Source organism: Camelus ferus, chromosome 12, assembly GCF_009834535.1.
Source record: "Camelus ferus isolate YT-003-E chromosome 12, BCGSAC_Cfer_1.0, whole genome shotgun sequence".
In the NCBI taxonomy this organism is placed as follows: Eukaryota; Metazoa; Chordata; class Mammalia; order Artiodactyla; family Camelidae; genus Camelus; species Camelus ferus.
In genome coordinates, this window is record NC_045707.1 from 65,233,903 (window position 1) to 65,260,624 (window position 26,722).

The 26,722-nt window shown below is 40.3% G+C and overlaps 1 protein-coding gene and 1 long non-coding RNA gene across 12 annotated transcripts in view; both read right to left on the minus strand.

Moving 5' to 3' along the window:
• The window catches only part of RAB3IP (RAB3A interacting protein), a 149,245-nt gene that overhangs the window by 24,456 nt on the left and 98,067 nt on the right, over window positions 1–26,722 (minus strand). For 2 of the 5 annotated variants that reach the window (XM_032493783.1, XM_032493780.1), the window contains exons 3-4: window positions 6,484–6,759; window positions 4,918–5,176 (exon numbers count right to left, since the gene is read on the minus strand). In XM_032493783.1, the coding sequence (XP_032349674.1) occupies window positions 4,918–5,176; window positions 6,484–6,759 (535 nt within the window). Of the gene's footprint in view, window positions 1–4,917; window positions 5,177–6,483; window positions 6,760–17,136; window positions 17,293–19,092; window positions 19,381–20,101; window positions 20,274–26,722 lie in introns of those variants that run through there. The other 3 variants (XM_032493784.1, XM_014554591.2, XM_032493781.1) reach the window with 3 other exon arrangements.
• The window catches only part of LOC116667778, a 36,940-nt gene continuing 33,609 nt past the window's right edge, over window positions 23,392–26,722 (minus strand). For all 7 annotated transcript variants that reach the window (XR_004324855.1, XR_004324850.1, XR_004324851.1 and 4 more), the window contains one exon: window positions 23,392–25,635. This is a non-coding gene — a long non-coding RNA (uncharacterized LOC116667778). The remainder of the gene's footprint in view (window positions 25,636–26,722) is intronic.

The window sequence follows — 26,722 nt, forward strand, 5'->3', positions numbered from 1 at the left end:
TCAAAATTCACTCCTTCAGCAGACATTAATTTTGTGTTAACAATGCATCAGGCATTCATCTAAGTACTGGAAACAGAAAAGGAATGAGATCCAGTCCATGCTTTCCACAAAGTCACAGTCTAATGAGGGTAGCAAATCTTTAAACAGATTCACAAGGCAAACTCGATAAGGGCTACAGTAGCGATGTGTACATACTAGAAAAAGTAGGATTCTGCCAAATGGAAAGACTAAAACAGCGTGTTCTAGAATAGCTGAAGGTGGGGAGGGGTAGTTGCCAGTTAGAGAATGCCAGAAAGTTAGGTTTATGGCCAGTCCTGAAAAGCCTTGGCTAAGAAAGTGAGACTTACTTTAGAGAAAAGGGGAAATTATCTCAAAGGCAACAGAAGTCATTGAAGGATTTTACACCGGATAGTGACAATCAGATTTACATTTCAAAACGGTAACCTGAACAGTGTGACTAGGTTTAAAAAAAAAAAATTAAAAAGAGTGGAGACAGGGAAAACAGCTGATTACTGCAATGCTTTAGGCCGGAGATACAGACTTGGAGTGGTAGTACTAGAGAAAAGAAACTCGAGACTTAAAACAGAGTATCAGACTAAGACCAAGTATATTCCATCAAGTTTAAGATTCACTATTTTTAAGATAAACATTTTATACCTCAAGAAAGAAAAAATGCTGGCAATGAAACTATGATCTAATGGGGTTTTTCTTCACTTAGAATTTTCCTTTTATACTTTGTAGGAAGAACTCTTTTGAACTGATGGAGACAGATTTTTATCAGATGTCGTCCTCTGTTGCACCTTTCTTTTTGTTTTGATGTCATATAGTGTGATCCTTTTGAAGATACTTAACTGAGTAATTAAGAGCAACAAACACAGCACCTGACTCACATAACTGAACTAAATTAAAAATATGACTAGCCGTAAGCAAGTTCACACATAAGTGATGACAACTGTCATGACTGTTGTCTACCTGAGAGTAATTATAAAACTCATGCTGATTTCAGAGATGTTAAAATGGGGGAAAATGTACAATTCAGAATCAGTGAAACATTACCGTGTATACACGTCTATTCTCCCCAGCTAGAATACACCTCAAGAGTAGGATCAAATCTAATTTATTTTTCCCCCTACAGGTCCTAATACAATGCTGTGAGTACTCTGGTTACTCAAGAAATGTTTGTTTATAAAACAACACAATAAATTATAAACATCCTTGGCCACAGTTAGTAGGGCCATGCTAAACATGGATTTACTACAGGTATGTGTTTTTGAATGACGTTCTCTGGCTGTCAGCTAGTCCACTGGATTTTATTTTCCAAGTCACTTCATTCTGTTTTAAGGAAAAATAACTAAAAGTTCAAAGTAACACCTTATACCAGCAGGTCTCACACTTCAGTGAGTATAAGGATCAACAGGGTAGTTTATTGAAAATGCATATCCTCAAGCCTCAATACAGTAATTTTGTTTCAACAGAATCTCAGGTAGACTCCATGAATCTACATTTTAAAAAAGATGTTCTAAAACCCAACTTCTGCCTCAGAATTCCACCAAAAGCTGTTGTTCTTCAGCAATGGCCTATACGAGGCCAAACAAGTGAAGGACCACAACCATCTCTGGCATCCCTGCACCTGAAAATCAATCATCACGTGGTTGCTCCCCTTACACACAGCATGGACCCGTCACTGGGAAGTGGCTGCCCACCAAGGACTACCGTGATAAAAAACACATTGTATAGGACTAAAGTATTAGATATTGAAGGAAAAAAAGAGCAGCGACATTGAAGACACAGCAAGAGAAATTATCCAAATGAAACAGGGAAAAACAAAGAATAGAACAGAATAAAAATAAAGTAAACAGAGCACCAGTGAGCCATCGGACAACTTTAGGCAATCTAATGTACGTCTAACAGGCGTCCCGAAGGAGAGGAGAGATACAGGAGGTATGATGTTTCTTGAGAAATAATGGCCCAAATTTCCCAAATCCTATGAAAACATACAACCTACAGACTCAGGAAGCTCAACAAATCCCATGCTCAAGAAACCTGAAGAAAACTACACCAAAGCACACCATAGTCCAATCGCTTACAGCCAGTGATGAAAAAGAATATCGCATCACATGCAGAGAAACAAAGGTAACACTTGACTTCTTGTGAGAAACGGTGCAAGCTAGAAGACACCAGAGCAACATCTCTGAGGTACTAAAGAAAAAACTGTCAACCTAAACTTCTTCACCCAATGAAAATACCTTTCAAAAGCAAAGGTGAGAAAAAGACTTTTTAAGATATACAAAGCTTAAAAAAATTTATCAGCAGCAAACACATACAACAAACTTGCTAAAGAATGTCCTTCAAGTAGAAGGAAAATGGTATGAGACGGCACTCTGGATCCACATGAAGGACTGCGAGCACTAGAAATGGTTAACTACGTGGGTAAATGTAAGGGTTCTTATTATTTAACTCCCTTTAAAAAGTAACCAATTGTTCAAAGAAAAAAATAATCGAAATGTATTGTGGATTTTAAAGCATATGAAGAAGTAATATGTATGACAATCACAGGACAAAGACTGAAAGGAAAAACAGACGTACAGCTTACCCCTGAACAACGTGGGTTTGAACTGCACAGGTCCACTTATGTGTGGTTTTTCTTTCAACAAATACATATTACACTAGCATGCAATCCATGGATGGTTGAATCCACAGATGCAGAACCATGAATATCAAAGGCAGACTGTAAAGTTATATGCGAATTTTCAACTGCATGGGGGTCAGTGCCCCCAACCCATGTTGTTCAAGGGGTCAACTGTATACTTTTGAAAAGTTCCTACACTGTATGTGATGTGGTATAGTACCACTAGAAGACAGAGCGGTAAAGATGTATACTATAAACCCTAAAGCAATCACTAAATGAGCACAACAAAGAATAAGCTAAAGGAGGTAAGATAAAATCATAAAAATATATGGAATTAATCTGAAAGAAGACATAAGAGGAGGAAAAAGGGAAAAAGAAACCGAAGAGACTAATAGAAAACAAACAGTAAGATGGCAGATTTAAACCAACTGTATCACATTAAATGTAAACAGTCTAACATAAACACACCAATTAAAAGGGAAGAAGTTACTAGAAAGGATAAAAAAAGCAAGATCTAACGATACGCTGCCTACAAGAAAAGCCACTTTAAATAGGAAGACAAAAATAGGTTAAGAGTAAAAGAAAAGTAATTTTCTGACTGCTCTTTAAAAGAATGAGAACAATGAGAATGACTGCTGACATAACTGATTCACAAGTTGCCGTAATTCAGGAAATATTCTCATATTCAACAGTCCTTTTCCAGCCTTTAGCTCGAACTCTTAATACTATCTTGTACTCTTCATAGTAAAATTCACCGTATGTGTCCACATGTCATTATCATTTCAATTACCTCAACAGTACCTCTAAATAAAACTAAAGATTTCAAAATAAATTCCCAACTTGAGCTAAGAAATTAGCAGTGTATTCTAACCATTAAGTAACCACAATGTGTTCTCGAAGATGTGTACATATGTTGGATATTTACTCCTATATAAACAGTGATTTCATTTAATACTCTGTATTCAGACAACTGAGTCCGAGCCAGATGGCAGAAGCCAAAGATAACCGCATCTCACCACATCCCCTACCTCTGGGAAAAGGTTAAAGAGGCTATTGGTTTTTCTTTCTGATAAAAGACACTTGCCAAAAATGTTTTAATATATCTGCATGGCTGTTTAACCGCTAGCCATTCACTGAAGCATTTATAAAGAGACATAGATGCCAGGCATTGTACTGTATTGTGCTAGGCACTGGGGATACAAAAATCAACATTATGTTCTTAAGAGTCAAGTCTGATAGAGAAAGGATAGGAATATATGTCTGTGAAATGTCTTAAGATGCTGGAAATCATACTACAGAATGTTTGTTCATCTTCTCAATTTTCTAAATATGAACTGGTCCGTTTCACCTAACTTGTGAACGTTTATATACACAGGGCTGCTTGTACTTGTCCTTTATGATACTTTTGATGTCTGCAGGGTCTGTCGTGGTATCCCCCATTTCATTCCTGCTATTGATAATCTGTGTCTTCTGTCCTTTTTCCTTCGTCAGTCGTGTTAGAGGTTTGTCAATTTTATTCATCTTTTTAAAAACCAGCACTTTGTTTCATTCATTTTCTCTAGTTTTTCTGTTGTCAATTTCATTGACTTCTGCTCTCATCTTTATTGTTTGCTTCCTTCTGCTTGCTCTCGGCTGTATTTTGCTCTTCTTTTTCTAGGTTCTTAAAGTGGGAGATTAGATTGTTGATTTGAGACTTTTCCTTTTTCCTAATGTATGAATATTTAGTGCTATAAATTTCCCTTTGAAATTGAATTACAGACTCAGAAAAAGAGTAAGAGGTAGTCAGAAATTTGGGAATAAATAGCAGGAATTTTAAAGATAACCAAGTGGGAAAAAGAACTAATTACTAGGAAAAGAAAGTTCTCCAAGTAAAGAAAATATTCAAACCTAGCTGAAAGACGAGGCACTGCTACTAGAACAATTCCTGGACTGAATGACTTCGGGTAAATGACCGCAAAGTCAACCACATACACGGAGGAAAGAACCCACACGTGGAACACAGCTCACCAAATCTGCACTAAAGAGAACGCAGGACAGGGAACAGGCAGTGCAGGGGCACAGGAAGAGCTGCAGGATCTCTCTTCTCCAGTTTAGCAGCCTTGGCTGAGCTTCTTGACACTCAGACAATTTCACAGATCAGCAAATGCTGCCCAACAGCAGCTGAGACCGCGTATATGCAAAGGGTAAGTGTAGAAATGTCACGATTTCACCTGAGTTGCCCGCCCCGCCATGGAAAAATACTAATTTTGAATGTAGCATATCGAATAATCAAATATCTTTTTGCTTACCCTCTGAGCTTTTGCAAGTTCTTCTTTTAATCTTTCGTAGCCCTTTTCTCGGACTTCCAAAACAGACGGGCTTCGTAAGCGGGACAGACTATCAGTACTCAGCCCAAAGATATCATCACTGCTCTCACAAGCCTCGGTTACCGTAGCACCCTGTAAAAACTCCCTCTCTGCCTTACAGTTGTCCTTTCTGGTGGTAAATTTCGTTAACCCAGCTGTGACTCCAGAGGTAGAACAAGGTGCTGGGTCTGTAACATGGATGCTGTAAAGCAGAGTTCAGAAACCATCAGCATATGATCAAATTTAACGGGCATAAACACACATATCTGTAACTGCATTATCCAGTCTGTTCACCACTATATCTAATTAATAACATGTCCTAACTGACACTTTGCTATACATCTGAAACACTGTAAATCAACTATACTTCAATAAAAAAGAAATTTTGGAATAAAAAAAAAAACAGAATTACCTCCAGAGAAAATAAAGAACTGCTTAAGAAAGGAAATCTAACCATATGTCATTGTATGGTTCATCTGTGAATAATCTGTGAATAAAATATGCATAGTAATGTAAAAAAATAGTCCTCTATTCTTAAAATTAGAATCAATTAAATTAAACTTAAAAGACATACATTTAAAACATCCTCAAAGGGAGAACTTTCTATTTATGCTGATGGTATTTCATCTTGTTAGTATCAAATATATTTTCTCAGCCTTTTGAAATGTTTTCTAATCTTGGCAGTGGTAGGGAAGGTTGTGGTACTGATGAAACAAAATTAGTCATATAAGGAAAACGGTTGAAGTTAAATGACATAGGGGGTACATAGGGGCTTATTCTACCATCCTGTAATTTTTGCACATGCATGAAATTTTCCAAAATAAAAATTTTAAAAAACATTATCCACATAGTATCTTTTTGTTTATACTTAAGCCTTAGCCATCTCATCTAATCAAAAAAAAAAAAAAAAAAAAAGAAAGAAAGAAAAAGACAACATGTCCTGAGACAAAGTAACCACATTTCAAGTCCTTCATAGTCACATGTGGCTAATGGCTAGCATATTAGACAGCCCAGAAACAGAGTATCTTCATCACCCCAGAAAGTTCTGTTTGACAGTGTAACTCTAGAACAAGGGTCTGCAAACTAAATGCAGGATAAATCTAGCCTGCCACCTGTTAAGGCCCACAAGCCAAGAATGATTTTTACATTTTCAAATGGCTGAAAAAATCAAAATAATATTTTGTGGTACAGAAAACCACATGAAATTCAAAATTCAGTGTCCATATACAAGGTTTTATTGGAGCTTATTCATTTATGTACCATCTACGGCTGCTTTCACACTTTAACAGCCGAGCCCAGCACTACAACAGAGAATGCACAGCCCACAAAGCTTGAAATATTTACTATTAGGCCCTTAACACAAGAAGTCTGCGACCCCTGCTCTTGATCACTAACATGTATTGCTCCTCTTGGACAACCTTATATTATTCAAATTTTCTAAAATAATAAAATGTAAACTCTGTTTGTTTAATACAATACTCTAGAATAAGCATTTTGAAGATCTCCTACCTGATACCGGATATTTCAGCACAATTTAAACGTCTCGGAGATGAATAGACAGGTTGCGTAGGCAGGTCGGAAACATCTAAGGTGTTGGCCTGGATAGGGGCGGGGCATAGCGCTGAGGGGTGGGGCCGGTAGATAACACTGGGTGAGGTAGTCTGCTCCTGAGTTCCCGGTTCATACACACCAAGGAGGTCCGGAGAAGTAGGTGAGGCTAGGTTTACTTCATGGAAGCCTTCCAAGGGGTCATTAGCCATAGCAAAAGCCTCATCATAGGATGACCTATGTTAAAACAAAAAGCAGGTGATTATTTGAGATAGTGACACTTAAAATTACAATGTATAATTTATAAAATGTGCTTAACAGTCCATTATAAAGTATAAACTTACAATAAAAGAGACAGCAAAAGAGAAAAGACTATAATCATTTAACATTTATCAAGTGACCTCAGAGCATAAACACTACCAAAGACAATCTGATCCGGAACAAACTTGACAGTGATAGCTCACACTGTCACAGCGAGTAATTAATAAGTAACAGTGAGGAATGAATGAAAATTTGCTTGATATTTTTAACTTTGCTCTCATATGAGACTTTGGTTAGAATGAGTTGAAGAGGCAGTGAAGACAGACAGACATACACACTTAGAATGAGGTAGACCTAAGTTCAACTAACTGTTCTGCTCTGCCTCATGCTGGCTATGTGACTTTGGATGAGAGTTTTTTCTTTTGAAGTAATTTCAAATTTACATAAGAGTTGCAGAACTCTTAAATATTTCACCCAGATTTCAAAACTGTTCACATTTTAGAACCAGTTGAGAGTAGGCTTCAGGCATGATGCCCATTACCCCTTAATACTATATATATTATACATAATATATATAACCCTAAGTACAAGGACATCGCCAATCTAACCACAAATCCATCACCAAAATCATAAAGTTAACATTGATCACTATGACCATCTAAATGACTCAAATTTCACTGCTTGTCCTAATGATGTTCTTTATAAGCCCAGGATCTACCCCAGATCATGCATCACATTTCTCTAAACCTCTGGTTTCTCCTCTAACGGGATGAGAATGGGGATAACAACATCCCCTCCCACCTCGAGGCTGCCGCGAGGACGAGGAAGATGATGCGTGTGAAGTACTTAGTGGTGAACTGAGTACCTGCACAGAGTATGGCCTCAATAAACATCTGCTATCAGGGTCAGCCACTAACAGTAACAACTATGCTTCAGCTTCTCCATAAGTAGAGAATGTTTCACATAACTACACAATCACATCACAAAGTTTACACGAGAACTAAAGAGTGCACCACTCAAGATTTTCACTTGAAAAATATAAAAGAAATCTTATAAGCCTTTATTGATGTCCCACTGTCCACAAATGAATTCTAAACTTGTTATCCTGAAAACCAAGGTCTTCTGTGACCTGATGCCCACCTCTCTTTGCAATTTTTTCTTTCCTACAACAGTACTTTGAGAATCATGACTAACGCCTTCCCAGAACTTCCAAAAATTCCCAAACACAAGTACCAATGTAGCACATAATTTCATCAGAAAATACAATAAAAACCTTTTCATCATAAAATAAAAACCTTCATTTGTTAAACTGACTGAAAAATTTTACTCTCTCATACTTTAATTATTTTTAATTTTTCGGGGTGGGTAGGTCATTAGGTTTATCTGTTTACTTACAACTTTTGGTGGAGGCACTGGGGATTGAACCCACGACCTGGAGCATGCTAGGCATGCACTCTACCCCAGAGCTATACCCTCCCCGCTCTCTCATACTCTTAATAAAAAGAGTGAAAAAATAAGACAAATAGGTGTACACCCAAAACTAACACAACAATGTAAATCAACTGTACTTCAGTAAATAAATAAATATAAATATCCTTTAAAAAAGAAATTTAAAAAATAAGTAGGGAACAACAAAAGACTGCAGTAAGGCTGGGAAAGAAGAGCATCGACAAAATATTTATACATTCTCTCACAATTACAGAATTACAGAATTATACATCTCAGACCTTCAAGGACATTCAGTCAGCCCTCTGGATCCATAGATAGCACATCCTCAGAGAGAAAATATTCAGAAAAAAAAATTCCAGAAAATACCAAAAAGCAAAACTTGAATTTGCCACACACTGGCAACTACTGACAGAATTTACACTGTATTAGGTATTATAAAATTATAAGAGATGACTGAAAGTATACAGGGGATACGCATAGGTCACATGCAAATACTACGCCATTTTATATGAGGGACTTGAGCATCCAGGGATTTTGGAATTGGCGGGGGTGGGTCCTGGAACCAGTGCCCCCTGGAGACCGAGGGAAGAAAATATATGGACAATCAAAACTGTAACTATTAAGTCCACAAATGCCAAATTTTAAATCCAATGAATGTTTTCTTTATTGTAGCAAACAGTAATTTCAGTCCTCATAATGAGACTAATCCTTGCTTTTTCACCCAACATACTCTCTACGCTAAAAAGAAGGTTGTATTAAGAAGGAACTTAAAGTGTTTCACACTCAATTATAATTTATTATTTTTTCCAAAATAACATTTTTTATTCCTCACTCATAATACACACACATATACACCAAAGCAAACATCTAACCCTGGATATTTCATTTTCACTTGAAAATAGTTTACTAATCAATTCACTTTATCGCAGAAATGAGGTTTTCATTAAACACTGACATGTTATCAGAAATTATGGTACTTCCTTTTTTCTCTCCCATATACTTCTATTTCACCTCTCTAGTACCTGAGAGGTTCACGGAATCACAGTGTAAAAGCATCTGCATTTCTGGAAATGTAAAATAGTACAAATCCTCTGGAGGAAAATTTCACAGTATCTAACACAATGACCTATTCACTGAATCTGTGACCCAGTATGCCCACGTACAGGGCTTTACTCAAAGATAAATGGGCAAAAAAAAAAAAAAAAGAAAGAAAAGATATATGCATTAGGCCAACAGCATTAGCAAAAGACTGAGTGAACTAACATAGGTACGTCCTCCTAACGAAGCACTATACAGCCGTTAAAAATAAATGAGTAATGTCTACATACTTCTATGAAGTGATCCTCAGGATATGCTGACAAGTTCAAACACAAGTAACTGTATATAGTAAGCTACCTTTTACCCAGGAAGGGAGAAAATACAAGTTTATTCATATGTATATATAATATATGTATTCATATGTACTTTTATTTTAGAATGGAAGGATAAAACAAAAACTAATTTAAAAAGTTACCTTTAAGAAAAGGGAAAGAGCAGGAAGAGGAGAAAGGCATAAAAGCTAGACTTTCCCAAGTGTACTCTGCTTTGTACATTTAAATCTGAACTTGAAACCATGTAAATGATAAAACAAAATTAGATTAAAAAATATAATATAAATCTGGCTGTGAATTGAGATGGTAGTTTAATCACATCAAAAAGAACTATTTCAGGTGATTTTAAAACACAGTAATAAAGCTGTATGTCCCTAGTGGAACATACCCTAAGGACAAAAGGAAGTTTAAAAAAATCATACACTATTTTCAGTAATCATGTTAGTAGTAATGTTGATATTGCTATTCTGAAACTATAATACAGGATAAGATTAAACAAGTTATGTTCATATCATTCGAAACTAAGATTTTCAGCATCTGAGAGAAGAGAGACCAATATAAAATCAAGGAATTTAAAACTCTGAAGTCCTAAATTTGAATCAGAAACATAAGGAAAACATTTTCGATTTAAAAAAATGCCTGCCTTTATCCACTGAAAACGTATAACACCAGGAACCAACTCAGGAGCAATGAGTACCCCTCGTGCCCAGAGTAATACCATTTCCTATAAAAGAACAAGGGCTCCTCGGAGGAGAAACGGCAGATTCCAGGCCCGGGGCAGTAACGTACAAAAGGGCCCAGGAACATCTTGTTACACCAGGAAGCCAGAAAGCTATCAAAGCCTCCTGGAGTGGTATCAAAGGACTCCCACGAACCAAAGATGGGACAGTCTGAACACCAGAAAGGATAATATCTATCAGGAAAAAACCAAAAGCAGTTTTAAACCCATGAGTTCATGATTAATACTAAAAATAAAACAAAAACAAATCTCACTGGTCCCTTTTGATCAGTGCTATGGAACCGATTCACTACTTCGAAAACTGGTAAAATGAAGGAAAGCACCTAATATTTCTCCTGACACTCCTACACACCAGAGAACTAAACAGTTTATAAGAAAAAGTTCCTCTTTCGTAAGAGGCCCACTTAACAAATGTAACTCTGCAGTCCTAATGAAATAATGAGTCGAGGCAATATTCATCGATAACTATTAAGACCTTCAGGTAAAAATCTACCTGGGGAACTTTACAGTTAATGGATCAGAATGACAGACCCTCAACTCACTGATGACGTCTTATTACAAAAAGGGAGAAAATAAGACACTAAGAAAATTACGTGGCAGAACAGGAAATGAACAGTACCACCAAGCATGGAGCATTCTTGCCCCTTTTTAAAAAAAAAATAAAAAGACCCCAATCCAATCAAGCCTCTGGGTCATCACCAGTTTATAGAAAATACAGAGGCTGGAGGAACATATTAAAAATAACACCATATGGATGAAAAGTGCAAAATCTAGACTTTGGGAAACTATTGGATAAACCATCTGTTTTTTTCAACAAAATAAAATGGGGGAAAAGAGGGAATTTATAAAGAGACTTAAGAGACATAAAGAAATATAATGTGTAGATCTTGGCCGCATTCTTACTTGAATTTACCTACTGTAAAAACATATTATGAGCCCACCAAGGGAACTGGAACACTAGCTATCACTGGTATTATCATGACTTACTGTCCATCCTTAGGGATAATAATAGCATTATGGTCACATAAAAAAGTTGTCTTTTAGAGATACACACTGAAGTATTTACAGACGAAATAAGATTACCTGGGCAGGTAGGGTATAGCTCAGTGGTAGAGTATATGCCTAGCATGCACGAGGGTCCTGGGTTCAATCCCCAGTACCTCCATTAAATAAATAAATAAGTAAGCCTGATTACCTCCCCCCACCACAAATAAATAAATCAAAAAAATTTTAAAAAAAGATTACCTGGATTTGCTTCGAAAGAATCCAGGCAGAGGAGGGAAGAGGGGGCTGGCCATCCAATTACCAGTCCCAATCGCACAGTATTAGGGCTGTTTCTCCCATGATAACAGCTAATATTCACTGAGCACCCACCTGACATCAGGTATAGTTCCAGTACACGCAGAGTGGAGGAAACTTCAGGTTAGGGCAGCCAGGATTAAAACCTATGTCTGTCAGACTCCAGAGTCGGAGCTCTGAACCACCAGCCCACACTACCAAAGAACTGCTTTGTCATTCCACTGTTAGATCGTTTGAGCAAAAACGTTTGAGCAACTCCTTAAGTTGAATTAAAGCCCATCATCCTTGTAACATCCACCCTATTTTTCCTATAAACTTAGTATTTCAACTATTCTTCCAAAAAGTATTTATGGAGAGTCTACTATGTGCCAGGCTCTGGGGAAAGAAGGCAATAAGTCATCTCTGCTCCCAAAGAGTACCCATAGAGTAGGAGGCACTGCCAATTAGAGGCAACGAGGGTGTAGTGAATGCCACAGAATATGCAAAGAGTACTGAGAGACCACACAGGAGGGGCAAATAAATCAAACAGAAAGGACTCCCAGAGAAAGTCAAGCCAAAGAAAAGACCCAAAGCAGCAGCAGGAAATGAGAACGATAAAGCCCTTGAATTAGCTTTCCAGGCATGTCTTAAGATGTGAAAGCTAAGCATTTATGGAAAATACAAATATTCCATAAACTGGAGCACAGGCTATGAACGTAAGACACAAACCTCAAAGAGAGGTAGGTTTGAATCCTGTTTCTGACAAATCAGCGGGCCAGTGTGTGCCTACATCCTCTCGCCTGGAAATCTGTCCCTGGAATTTCTTCCTCACAGGATGAGAATTCAAAGAGAAATTCAAGTAAGTAGCACTTTGTGGAGCAGTCTGAGCAGTGCCTCCACCTACAATGTTTTCATTCTGGGGGATACATTTAAACATATTTAAATTCCAATCACTCCTGCAAAGGAGATTATTTTAAGACTAAATGTAGTCCCTTTTTCAAGCATGTGAAATTTCCGTAAAATGTAACTTAGCTAGTAATGAGCTGCCAATCACACTGACCTGAAAATCTCTGGCTCTTTCAAATAGTGCATGGAAGCTTTAAGATTTATTCTGTATTCAAAGATCTTATATTAATAAAATAAACTGCTATTTTTAAGGAGTAGTACTCTTTGTATTAAGTAATGGATAATTCAAAAAACTAGTTTCAAGTGGAGATTATCTCAATTCATAAACCAAACTTGTCAAGGATCATTACAAATGTGTGAAAAAGATGGCAGCATTAAATTCTTCTGGGTGAGTTACCAGCACAGCTTGGCTGGCTTTATTATTACTCAGCTTTAATAAAGCTGATTTCCAATTTAAAAACAAAAGTTGATCAAAACAATTTGCTTGCATGCATTTCATTTGACTTCTTTCCAGAAGTCAGCATTATCACTGCAAAACAGCAGCCAATACTACTGAAAGCTAATTATGTCAGTTAACTATGTGTTGCTAAGAACTTCACGTGTTTTACTCATTTAATGAATGCTTAGAAAAATCTTAATAATTTATATACTTATTAAATACATTTTATCCATATATTAGTATAAAATAAGTGTATTTAATAAATTTTTATCAATTACATTTATTGTAGTTGGAACGGAAGGATGAATGCCAGCTTCAACTCCTCAGGGCAAATCCTGGTACTAAGTTATAAGAACACAGGTATGAAAATGAACTAAAGAGATGGCATATTGCCTAATAGGAGCCACTAAATGCTCACCCTGTGGGTTGTGGGGATAGGAGGAGGGAGAAGAGAACGTTTCAAGGAGAAGTAAAATACTACATTTTAAATGCTGACTAAGAGTCCAGCACATGGGCTAGGCCAGGAAATAAGACAGGACAGTCAGGGAATTAACAGTTTGGCACTAATGAAACAACAAAAAAGAGAGTGACAGAAAATCAGGCTGGAGAGGCAGGTATGTGACAGATCATCAAAAGTTTCATTTAACACAGAAAATGTTGCTTAGTGTTTATCCTGAAGAGATACTCAGATCTACCTTTTAGGAAGTACAGACGTCCTGGGATGTTATTAGAAAAATGACTTCCAAGGCAATGAGGACTTTAACTATAGAGAGGAGACTAGAGACAACTGGTTAAGAGGTTATTGTCACAGGCTAGGCCTGAGATTATGAAGGTCTGATCTAATGCTAAGGTCACGTACTGGCAATGAGGGGCCAGAGGCATATGCATATACATGAAAAAATATTCAGAACACTAGCTTCATTTAGATGTCTACATACACACGTACATTATATATATTACTCCAGTTTTTCTTCACAGCATCTCTTAGCTCTATTTTACAGATATAGAAACTGAGACTCAGCGAGACTCATTAATTCTGTCAAGGTCAGTCAATAAATAACAGAGCTAGGATGCAACCCCTAGTGTGTCTGACTCTAACATTTGACTCCACTACATCTAAGAATCACTTAAAAGGAAAAACTGATTGGGGGTCAGGAGTACAACTCGAATAAAGGTTAGATCAAGACAAGATCTCGAAGGCAGTCTTGGCCAACCAACCACAGAATTGAACAATCCAAACAGAAGAATCCTATTTAATCTCTGAACACTTCACTTTTAGGAATAAAAAACTAGAGTTTCTTTAATGCGCTGCTACTGAAATGAGCATTTGCTATTACTCTGTGTTCTTTCTTTTCCCCTCTGTTTTCTTTGCTATCATTTCCCTATTTTACTGCTATGCTGGGATTTTAAATACTTATTCAGCCCCTTACACTTCCTGGGGGGGGAACAGCCCATAAATAAAAAAAAACAGAAGCCTGATTTTACCACAGTGGTCTTATGGTGCATTGAAAAAAATGTGGATACTTATTACTGAGGAATTCGTGTTACTTTTTAAAGCATGTAGTGTTGTAACTAACTGCCCTCATCTTATAGAAATGCATAGAGATATTTATGGATGAAATTATACAATGCCTGGAATTTGCTCAAAATAATACAGGAGGGGGAGTAACACAGGGAAGGAGATGAGGTGGGACTGACCACTGCTGACGGATGGGCTGGGTGATGGGAAACTTGAGGTACATTGTACTTTTGTATCTATTTATTTGAAATTCTCCATAATTAACAAGCTTTAAGATTTATTCAAATACTATATAAAGGAAGAAAAAACAAAACAAAAAGGTGTATATATAAAAAATCATTTTCTCATTAAGTTTTTTTATCATTATAAAGTTGGTTTTCCAAACTAACATTTTGGTTGTAACAAAAAAAATCCACACTTACATTTTAAGAAGTAGTCTATGTTTATAAGTGTGAATTTAATTAATAACTCAAGGGAAAAATTAGTTAGATGGTCGGTCAAGCTGTACAACCTCGCTACTCTTATAAAAACAGACCACAAAATAATTTCCATTTACTAATTCCACAGGACTGTACAACCTGACGTATTAAGAGATGTTAGCTATGGGAAACTTAAGGGTTTTCAGAAAATTCTCAGAACTTACTAGGTTACTAATAGTGTATTTAATTACAAAATCTTGAAATGAAAACATAAAAAAATAACTTTTTTCAAGTTTCTTTCTCTTAAAAATGGAAGCGTCCTTATTTTATGAATGTAAGAATGCATGTCAAGTAGCCACTCAAGAGGCACCGAAGTATGTACTGACTGGATAAATAAACAGTAAGAGTCTTTAGAGAGGGAATGAACGGCAGAGCTGTGAAGAGTGGAGACAGTGATTCCAGACTACCTTTGTTCAAAAAATAGAGATAAACTAAATCTAAGGATCTTGAGAGAGTAGCAAGACTGGAGAAACTGGAGGTTTTAAAGTCTGGGGAAACCTGAGCATTTGACCAAACTAGCTTCAGAAAACCTCCTTTCTAGTTCGGACTGTCATCAACCGGCTGTGTGAACCTGGGCAAGTCAGTTTCTCTGAGCTTCAGTTTCAACACCTATAACGGTGGTGATATTATCTCTCCGCCTACATAGGAGGAAATCAAATGGCTTAAGTGTCGATGTAAAAATGTACCGTAGCACGTTAAGGCACAACACAGATGTACGATACCTGCAAAGATCTAAGAGGGAGTGAATGATAGGAAAACAAAAAGAGTACACGAGGGGGTTTGTCTTACAAACCAGAAGGGACTCTTACTTATGGGAGATAAAAGGTAACAAAGGTGAAAACAAGTCTTCCTGAGGCACACAGTTCAAACAGAATTCTCTTCCCACAGGAAATTAATTAATGCACATTCACTTACTGTTTTTTGAACTTACTTTGGTTGTTCTTTTGCACTGTATCCTGCTCTGTCAACCAGGTGCCCACAAACACATACTCAGTACTATTATCCGGACACATCGAATGACAATTCACTTGTTCAGTTGGTCCTCGGCGATCACATGTGCGCTCCTTTGCGCTTCCAGGGTGCTCTCACATTCCTGCACAGTTTCCTTCTACTACCTTGTCAGCTCAAACACTTCTATGTAGAATTTCATCAACTTCCATTATGCTTCTACTTACAACCTTGTTAACTATAAGCAACAGATCTCTCAAACTTGAACTACTTTCATAATTTTCATTCTCTTTCCTCTGATCTACGTAATCTTAGCTTATGGCTACAGCTATATTAATCCCATGTTGCTGATATCCTAAAATCAATCAAGATTATCTTTTCACTTTTTTCTAACCATGATTATATACAATTTAAGCTTATGAAACCACCTCATTTGGGTGTAAGTTGAAGGGAAAAGAAGGGGAAACATGGAGATGGTAAGTTAACGCTACCTGTTGTAAGTAACCCTCCCTTCCTTAGTCCCCTCAACTCTCACTCTGAACACTGGTTTCCGTTTCTCCTGCTCCCCCAATTTCAATCCATACTAATGTTATTCCACTGACCAGCCGTCACCAAACACAGCATAGTACCTCCTGGGTTCCAGACCCAATGCTAAGCTATAAAACGGGGTAAAATCAACTTAAGCCCTGTGCTCAAAGCACGTATACACTCGCGGAAGAGACCTCATTGTCACCATTTACAAATACAATGTAAATATCGAATAAATACCAAAACAGAAGCATGGACTCGGTGTTTGGAAAGCATAAAAGAGAGGAAAAAAAAGTACTGTCTGGCAAAGGTAAGGTCAACAGTACAGAAAAAGAGGAACTAGCTAGAAACGAGTTTTCAAAAGCTGAGATATTTTATTTTTAGGATATCGGATGTACTTAAGTAATTAAATTTAGTAACCGATTTACTACCCTTTGCTGAACTACAACCTAACAAGAAATACACAGGGCAAAGGGTTAGTCTGAAAAGCTGTATCCCCTCACAATGGCCTCACAGCCTCCCCTCAACACATAAACATCTCTACCAACCACTCGCCCTTCCTCCCTCCCTGCTCTCCAGCTGTGCTAGCGCTCTGTCTTACTGGCATTCATTAAAATTACGACACATATGGATGTAAAAGTGCCTTCTAAATTTTGAAGAACTTACAAAAGCTAATTGGGAATGATTATATGGCCTACCTTCCACACTCCTTGTAAAGTCTCTCCTTTAACTCCCACCGTGACTTGCAGAGTAGATGCTCGATGAATATTTGATTTAAAAATCTCTGAAGATGCATTAAGAATTACTTATTACACCAATATTAAGTATCTCATAAAAGCTAAATTAAAACCAATTCTTCGGCATTACCACCTACACAAGAGGAAGCAGGAGAGTGTAGTGGTTACGCGCAGGGACATCAAAGACAAACTGCCTGACTTCTAATCCAGCCCCCTCACTTAATTAGCTGCGTGACCCTACGCAACCTCTCAGCGCCTCAATCGTCTCAATTATAAAATGGGGTGAAGGATTTCCCACCTCCTCGGCCACTGCGAGAGTAAACGAGCTAGCACCGGGCTCACCCCGAACCTGACACACGGTAAAGCGCCAGACCCCACAGTGGTGGCATCACTATCATGAGGAAACATGGGTATTTCTTATCCAGAAATACAAACGACACAAACACCCTTCATCTGAGTGTCTTCTCATGGTCACAGAGCTCTTCTGCAGAAGGTGTAGCCCAGGAATGGAAGGACAAGCCCGTCAGGAGATCCATCCCGGGCTGTCACACTCGCTGTTTAATCCTGGTTCTGCCATTCGTCAGCCACAGAACCACCGACAACTGAGCAGCCAAAGGCAGGCGATTTCACCTCTCTGTGCCTCAGCTTCCTAATCTGTAAAACACAATACCACCACCTGTACACCAGGAAGGTCCCCAAAATTAGAGGAGTCAAGGGACCTGAAGCGACACAGCACAGTGCACGCACACTGACGAGCCAATTATTTGTTGCTCTCCCCCACCTCCCACATGGAGAATCTCACTTCATTCTCATCCCGTCTTTATGAAGTTCATACTAGGCTGAGCCAAATTAAAACCAGCTGAGTACTGGCAAATTTGTATGGTTCAACCTAATACTGTATCCATCTACAAACGGAGAAAAGCAGCTCAGAGGTTAAATGATACGCTCCAGGTCACATGCACAGCAAGTACTGGAGCTAAAACGTTAAAAAGCAGATAAATAATTTTTCATTAAAATTGGTTCAGTGAGTCCTGCTCAGAAAGGGGGGGAAGGTTTGCTAACTATAATAACACATGTAAAACTACCATAACCTAAGAGTTTCTGTACTGCCGTATCAAAAAAACAAGGTGATCACACAGATTTCTAAGAATCTTTCAATTTTAAAAATTATTTGTAGAGGGTCTATGTGTATACTGCAGAGGTTGGAGATTTAGTAAAAATCAGGGAAAAATAATATTAAAGGAAGCATGTGCCTAACTACACTAATTCAAAAAGTACAACTGGATCTAATTACAAACCCCACTAATTAGAAACTTCACAAAGCAGCTGAACATCAAACAGCCGTCCTGGTGAAAAGTTAGAGGTACTCAATACAGGTGAGATGTTTGCCAAACACACAAGGTAGAGTTATATTAAATGTATCCACTTTGGTTCACAAAGGTACGCACTAATAGCTAACATTACGGTAGTGGAAAAAGAAAAAAATGAAAAGGCTTTTCTGCTAAAAGTAAGAAATACACTATTATAATAATTAAAATTGTATAACTGCTAAGTTTATTTCTATAAATTCCACAAGGGCTTTACGATTAGATCACATAAACCATATTTAGGATACAGTATCTGTCCAAACATGAGGAGTCCTATCAAAATGCACGATACTAGTAAATAAATAACAAATGTTAAGAGAACAAGGCCCCATAAAACTGGTGAAATATTTAACAGAATCAAATATTTACTACGACTGGTCTACAAATCCATTCTGCCTCTTTTCTCCATTCTGCCCCTTTTCTCCTTGATATGTCATTCACCATTTTTTTTTCCTTTAAAATGCAATGAACAACAAAATAAGGATGAGGATAATGAACAGAAACCGGGTCTTGCAATAGATACACAACAGTTTTGTTTTAATCCTCTTACCGGCCTCTCCTCCAATTATGTAATCATTCCACCGCGAAAGATTACCCGGCTCTTTCTCTATCCTGCAAGGAAGGAGTTGGAGGGGAAACAGAAGAGTGGAAAACAGGTAGCTTCGGAATTTGCTCCATTTCCACGAAACTAAACTGTCTGCCTCTTCGGAATCAGTATTATTAACTCAGCATTCTTAATGTTCAAGACTTTACCCTTCAGCCATTACAAATTTGGGTTTTGTTTTGTTTTTTTTTTTAATCTCATAAACAACCGGCAACTCTTCACGTGCTGCAGATTCCACCTACCACCACCCCTTCCAGAGTCCATTAAGCTCGCTTTTCCCTGGGCGGCCGGAGCGAGATGTCCACGCAGGAAGGGCGGCGTAATTACAATTACGCCCGTGCAGCTCGTCCCAACTCCCCGAAACAAAAGTCAGGCTGAACCGAGCTGCCTCCAAGGCGCGACTCCGGGCGCTGGCTCCTGCCCCCCAGGCTCCGCCGGCACCCCCCCCGACGGTGACCCCCACGCCTCGGTGTGGAGCCCCGCTCCAAGCGCACTGCCGCGCCCTGTCCAGCTCCGGCGGCGCCGGGTCCCCGACTTGATCGGGAACTCTCTTTAGACCCCGCTCCGCGACCCCGGGCCCGCGCCCCGCCGGCAGGTAACCGGGCGTCCGGCTCTGCGTCTCCGGCGCTCGGGACGGCGCAGTTAATGAGTAACGCGCCGGGCCCGGGGGACGCGGGAGGAGCCGCCAACGCCCCCCAGCCGCCCCAGGGGGGCGCCCCGAGGCGCCGAGGCGCCCAGGCCCGGCCGCCGCCGCCTCGGCCGGGGTCCCGGAGCCCCCGAGCTCAGGCAGGGGAGCGCGCTCGCCGGGTCCCCCCCGCGCGCGCGCGGCGCCCTCCGCCGCACCTGCACCTGCCGCGGCCGCCCCTCCAGGCCGGCTCGCAGGAGGCGGGCGCGCGGGCGCCGAGGGGGGCGGTGCTCGGCGCCCGGGGCCTCTCCCTCCCGCGGCCGCACTCACCTGACGAACCCACCGCGGCTGCCGCCCGCGCTCAGGGGCGCTCGCACAGCCGCACAGAGCGCGCCCCGAGGCAGCGAGAGGCGGAGGAGGTCGGCGGGCGGACGCCGCTCCACTCCGCCGCGGCGGGTGCTCTGCGAGGAGAGCCGCCGAGGGAGCGCGGGACTGCGCCTGCGCCGGGAGCGGGGCCGCGAGCCGGGAGCGGGCCGGCCCCGCGGAGGGAAGACGGGGGCGGGGCGGGCGTGGGGCCGGAGGGGCCGACGCGCTCCCGCGCCCCCTGGCGCCGGGCGGGGCTCTTCGCAGGTGCCCGGCGGGGGCCCCAGGTGCCTCTGCGGGCGGTTTCCCTGGGAACCAGCGCGAGCCGGCGCGGAGCCTTGTTACCCTGCGCTCCACAGGCGGTCTCGGGTTCACTTCGAGTGTGTTGGGCTCCCCAGGAGTCGGACAAGGAGCCTCCGATGTGAACTGAGGACCTCTAGAACCAGCCTGAGCCTCGGCGTCCATGTGTACCTTACAACGTGTGTGTGTGTGTGTGTGTGTGTGTGTGTGTGTGGTCTCTCGGGGATGGATGGGAGGAGGGGGAGTCTGATGGAACCTGGATCCCAGCATTCCAGCAGCTGCTGGAGCATTCGAGAATGTCGTTTCTGTAACCTGCCCTCTCTCGTCTTTTGTGTCAACTCTTTTATGACACTTCCACCCAGGAAGTGGGTCCTCCAGAGAGGAAAAGTGATAATACAAACCAAGCTCCCAAAAATCTGATCAAAAAGAGGCAGACACATCATAGTGTGTGACTCTGTTTGATAAGAGATGCATGCAATTTATGCGATATATATATATTGAATAGGACCAGCACTCTGTACATTGATCTTACCAATTAGAGGCAGCAAAGAAGAGTAGGTTATGTGTCTGCTATAGTATAGGAATCAGACAGAATTCCTGGGTTTGAGTCTGGCACCTGCTAGCTGTGTCAGTGAGTTGATCCTTAATAATCCTAGTAAATGAGGATAATAAGACTAACTACCTCACTAAGTCGTTAAGAGATAAATGGTTTAATATATGTAAAATATTTAGTCTACTTCTTGACACAGTGCCTCATGAATATTACCTATTATTAATAACATTATTATTATTACCATCCACCTAGAATCCAAACAGAAACCTAGAAAGTCATTACTCTTTAATACTCCACCACCAATATATCTCCTATCCATTCTAATTCCCCCCAAATTCTAGATCTGTCCTATCTCTTATTCACTGCGACTAGACATGACCTTCCACCATGTCATTCATTCATCAAACATTTATCGTGCTCTATCCATGTGCCTATTGGTTGACATGGGACCAGAGAAACCATTACACACAATCTCCATAATCCAAGGACTCAAACATAGTGAAGAAGACAAATATGTCAGTAACAACTAAGTGCAATGAATAAACTCAACATACAGCAGGCTACCTTGTGTTTTCCAGTCCTGCCATACTCATGTGTTGTCCTCACGTGTGCTGCTCCTTTTTCTTGTTATGCCCTGACCCTCCACCTTTTCCTTCCCTAGCTCATTCTTGCTTATCCTTCATTATTCTGTCCGGGCATCAACTCCATTGTGAACCTTCCCTGATCCTGGCCACCCAGCCCTGTCCCGCCCCAGTGTGGGCAAATGCCCCTCACTGTGCTCCCGTAGCACTATCTCATTCTAGCACTGATCACATTGAATGGTAATTGTGGTTTAGCCCATTTTCCTATGAAGTTTTTGAGAGTAGGCGCAAGGCCTGACATGTAGGAGGGACTGGCTTCTCCAGCTGCAGACTGAGTGAATGACATACATCCAGATACACTGTCTTGGTATATACGTGTTTAGAGGACAGGTCCTATGCTGACTTCTACATAGGACCTAAGACATCGTGCATCTGCAGGAAATAGTAATCAATAGCCATGTGCCTGAGTTCCATGTCGGTCCATTTGCAAATCACCTGTCACCCACAAGGCTCTTTGGAACGGACTTAGAGGTGCCTCCTCTCACAGATTTAACCCGCTAACACAGTTTGAGAATGAGAAGAGCTATCTGAGTCATTACCGATCATGCTTCCTGGCAGCACAGAGACCAAAATACACTACAGAATGGTAGACATTCAGAATCTCAGCCTGCAAAATACATAAAGTGCTGTGACATCCCAAATTAGATTGCTCACCCGTATACTAAAGGGACAGACACTTCACGCACTTTAAAAACGTGAGGATGGATTTTATAGTGTGCTCAAATTTGCCTTCTTTCTCGTTCACTGAAAGATAAATTATATAATTGATGTCAAATACCACACATCAAATAATGTATTTCTTAATTTTCAAACTTCCCTATCCATACCTGGGGCCAGAAAACAAAGGAAATGAGTGCAACTATCTAAAAATGTGTAACTGAACAAATCATTCTAAGGTTGTTAGCCTTAGCTTCGACTTTTATTGCTTGTTTGCCTCTGTTTTGTTTTTCAAGTTCAGAAAACATTGTATATTTTCATGGTACTTTCCAGTTTCAAACTGACTCCAGATTAATGATCACACAAGTCCTTTACCAAAAAAAAAAAAAAAAAAAAACAGTTTGATGTAGGTGGAGGTAGTGTCTCTTCATCTTTACAGAGGGGGATCTTGGACCACCAGAGTTAGGGCCCTGGTCTTCAGACTGCAGGGTAATATCGTACAAACAAATGAAGTTAAAACTCTTTAAAAAGCATGCTGGACTTTGTGACCAGCAGTATGGCAGACTAGAGATTGGCTGATTCCCCCACCAAAAGCAACTCAAAGTGCTAGATTAAACATATAAAACATCTTATCAAATAGTAAGCTGACAAGAACATAAGAAACCCTCAAGGCAAAAACTAGGTAAAAGCAAGAACACAGGCAGTAAATAATAACAATGCAAAAATCAAACAAACAAAAAGCTGGCTAGGGAAAAAGGTACCAAAAATAATCTATCATTTCCTCGACTAGCAAAATAGTTGTGGGCCAGGGCTTGCGTCCCATAAAAATTTGCCTTCACAACTGCCATTAAAGCAGCGCTGTCTCTAAAGTGTCTTTCATGAGATCAAGCAGGGACAGCTCTGCATTTCGGGCCCTTTTTTCCGATGTGGGAATAAGCAACTGAACAAACCAGAGGCCTGAGAAAAGGGGCTGACAGAAGGGCTTAGACTCTGAGATGTATGATTCCCTGCAAGAAAGTTACTTTAACAAGCCATCTACATATAAGGAAATGTTTTGAGAATTGGTCTTGGATCAGGTTTATATCACAGACACATAAATTGCCATTCATTAAACAAATGTTTATTTTTTGCTTCTCTATACAGGTACGTAAATCATCTGCAGTAAGAGGGAAGGGAGGACCGATGAGACAATGACATGATCTCCAAGCTTTCCTGCAATGTTTCAGTCCCAGGTTCCAGTCTATTCCCACATCTTCCTTTATCCCTGCTCGTAGGTGCTGGAAGACATCCTTGTATCCTTAAAATAATTACCCCGTTTTGCTTGACTTTGAAAGCATTCCTGTTATTGGTCACCAGAAAAGTTTCCTAAATAATATATTTTCAGGGAAAGATTGGTTTCTGGTGCAGCTACAAACTCAAAATAACAGTAATGTAAACAAAATAGTGTATTCCTCTCATGTAATTGTAGGCAGTGCAGAGTTGATATGGTGGCTCTCTGATCAACAGGGACACAGGCTCCTTACATCATGTGGCTTCACCATCCTGAAGATGCACCTTCTACCATCAGGTAGGCTGCTCGAGCTCCAGCCATCACATCCTTATTCCAGCTAGCAGAAAGACGACTTGCAGATGTTGTATACATCACTGCACTTACATCTTATTGGTCAGAACTTAACTACAAGTGACGGTCAAACATGTAATCTCTGTTGAGTGGCCACATGCCCAGCTAGATATCAACGGTTCTAATAATAAAGAAGAAGAGAACAGATATTGGAGACAAGCAGCAGTATCTGGCTCATCATCCAATGTCAGACTTAGGATGAGAGAAATGGGGTGCTGGGGCAGAACATACAAATAGAGGAAAACATGTGGGTGAGCAATGCACCTGGGACAAGTGCAGGCAGAGAGGGAAGCCTGGAAATATATGTGGGAGCCAGACTGTGGAAGATCTTCAATGCCAGACTGAAGAATATGGAATTTGGGAGTCAGAAGAGAGTTCCTGAAAGATTTTGAGCTGGAGAGTAAAATGATCAAACCAGTGCTGTAGTAATGAGGTGGTCATGCCTAGAAAGCATGTGGGTGGTGGGGGGGTGGGGAGATGGCTCAGGCAAGGAGATTAGATAGGAGGCTGCTATGAGCTAGTGAGTGCCTACAATGCAGCAAAACCAGGAAAAGAGAAATATTTCAAAGAATGAATTTGTCAAATCAGCAAGTGATCAGAAAGAAGGGTTCTCTCTCATGTTCAGCATCCAATACACCTTTTCAAGATCAGCACAATGATTTTATTTGGGGAAATACCCTTCCACCGTGTTCAGTCCACTGACTCAAATGGAACTTCAAGGGTGAGCATGTGACCCAGGCAGTTGGAGAATCGTCCTGGTCTCTGTGATTAGTTCATGATAAGCAAATGATTCAAGCAGGGCCAATTAAAATCCAGTCTGGGACTCTGGGAATCTTCCTCTCTGTGAGGATTGCTGAGAAGATCAAATATAAGCCTGAGGCTGCTGGCAGCGATCTTGCCACCGAAAGGAGAACATGCCTAAGGATGGAGCTAACAGGGAGAAGGCAAATCTGAGAGATAAGAAAACCAGGCATGGTTCCTGGATCCAGCTGTGACTGAAGCCGGAGACCCTGAACATTTTAGTTATATGAGCCAGTAATTTTCTCTTTGCTTCAGCCAATTTGTGTTGAGTTTTCTGCCACTTGCAAATGAATATACAGAAATAAAGGCTAGCACGATAATTCCAAGCTTTCAAAACAGTCCCATCTACCTTTGTCATACATCGTATTAAAAGATTTGGCTCCGATAAATTTTATCTGTTCCAAAAAATCAAATCTACATTCAAAGAGACGATGTTTGATATAATGGGGAATGTTCACAACCATGCTATGAAAGTTCTGAAAGTAATTACAGTCATAAAATATTGGAGCTAGAGGAGAGCTTTAAGTCATCTCCCCTCACCACCGATTTTCACAAATGAGGAAACAGACTCAGAAAGTTGAGGCGATTCAAAACAGGACATCTAAGAAACGCTTTCAGATACATTTGCAGCAAATGTAATACATACAGACAACGCCCTGAAGCAGCTGTTTTGAAAGGACAATATTGGCTTTGAAAGTATGGGAGTACCAGCAATAGTCACCACATTCTTGCGAGGATAGATGGTCTTTCCGCACAATGTTGCTATGACTCACGCCATTATACAATTAAGAGAAACCAACCATGCCATGCTGACCATTAATAACTGGACCTGCATCGCTGCCCGAGCCGAAAGCAACCCTGGGTGGTGAGATTGGATGTGAGGAAGGTCAGCCTTCAATAACAGGGGTCCCAACAGGGATCCTCCATCCTGTTGAGTGAAATAAACCCAGTCAATTCCCTTCTCTTTGCACATACGAATTTGAAAATAAGCGTACACAGGGAGAGTGATTATTCAAGCTCAACTGAGTGATTATTCAAGCTCAAATCAGGATAAACTATCCTTTACAAGTCCTGTTAGTCATCCTCATTATAGGAATACTGGGAACCCACATGTCCTGTAATATCTCATAATCCCTACGCCTTCACAGTAATCCTTTTGGGCATCTCTTCCCTTATTTACTGAGTGTCCCTTACTTGCCAAGTGCTGATTAAGATCCTGGGCATATGACAGAGAATAAGGCACTGTCCTGGCCTTTATGGCTCTTGCATTCTAGCGGAGACAGTCAATACAGGAATAGATACATAATAATATGTGAAGTAATGAGGCACGCTATGAAGAAAAATAAAGTAGGATTCATTACTTCATGAGAACATTTTCACATGGCCAAGCATGGCTATAAGGCTTCATCTGCCCAAGAAGAATGGAGAACTAGTGGTCTGCCACAAAGAATACTGGGGGTAGGAATAGGAGAGAAGTTACAGGCACTGTGTCTAACACATCCATAAATTAATAATCTACCATATGGTTACGATGACCCTAAGGGAACTTTCCTGGTTGGTCTCATAAACTATAGGTAACTTGAATTTCTTGGGTCACTTCTGGGACGTCTGAGACTTTTTTCTATTAAACTTTGCCCTATTTTGATGTCGCCATTCATCAGTATTTATTGGATATCATTTGTGTGCTAAATGCCACTCAATTGAACAGAGCACAAAGTATTTCTGAGATAGGAAAAAAAAAAAGTTTCTCCGTTCTCCAAGGAAAACATCCCCGTCTCAGTCCCTTCTCTATGCTACTTATGTTATCTCAGCCACTCTTATTTATAAAAGCAGTATCTCTTCTATTACATATACCAAGAGACCTCACACAAATGCCGGTGCCCTTGTGGACTGGTCAGTTAATTCTATTGAGCGGCTGTGGTTGGTGAACCACCAGCATCAGAATCACGTGAGGTGTTTGTTTAGCATAGGCCCTACTCTCAGAAATTACCCAGCAGCAAAGTCAATGACATGCA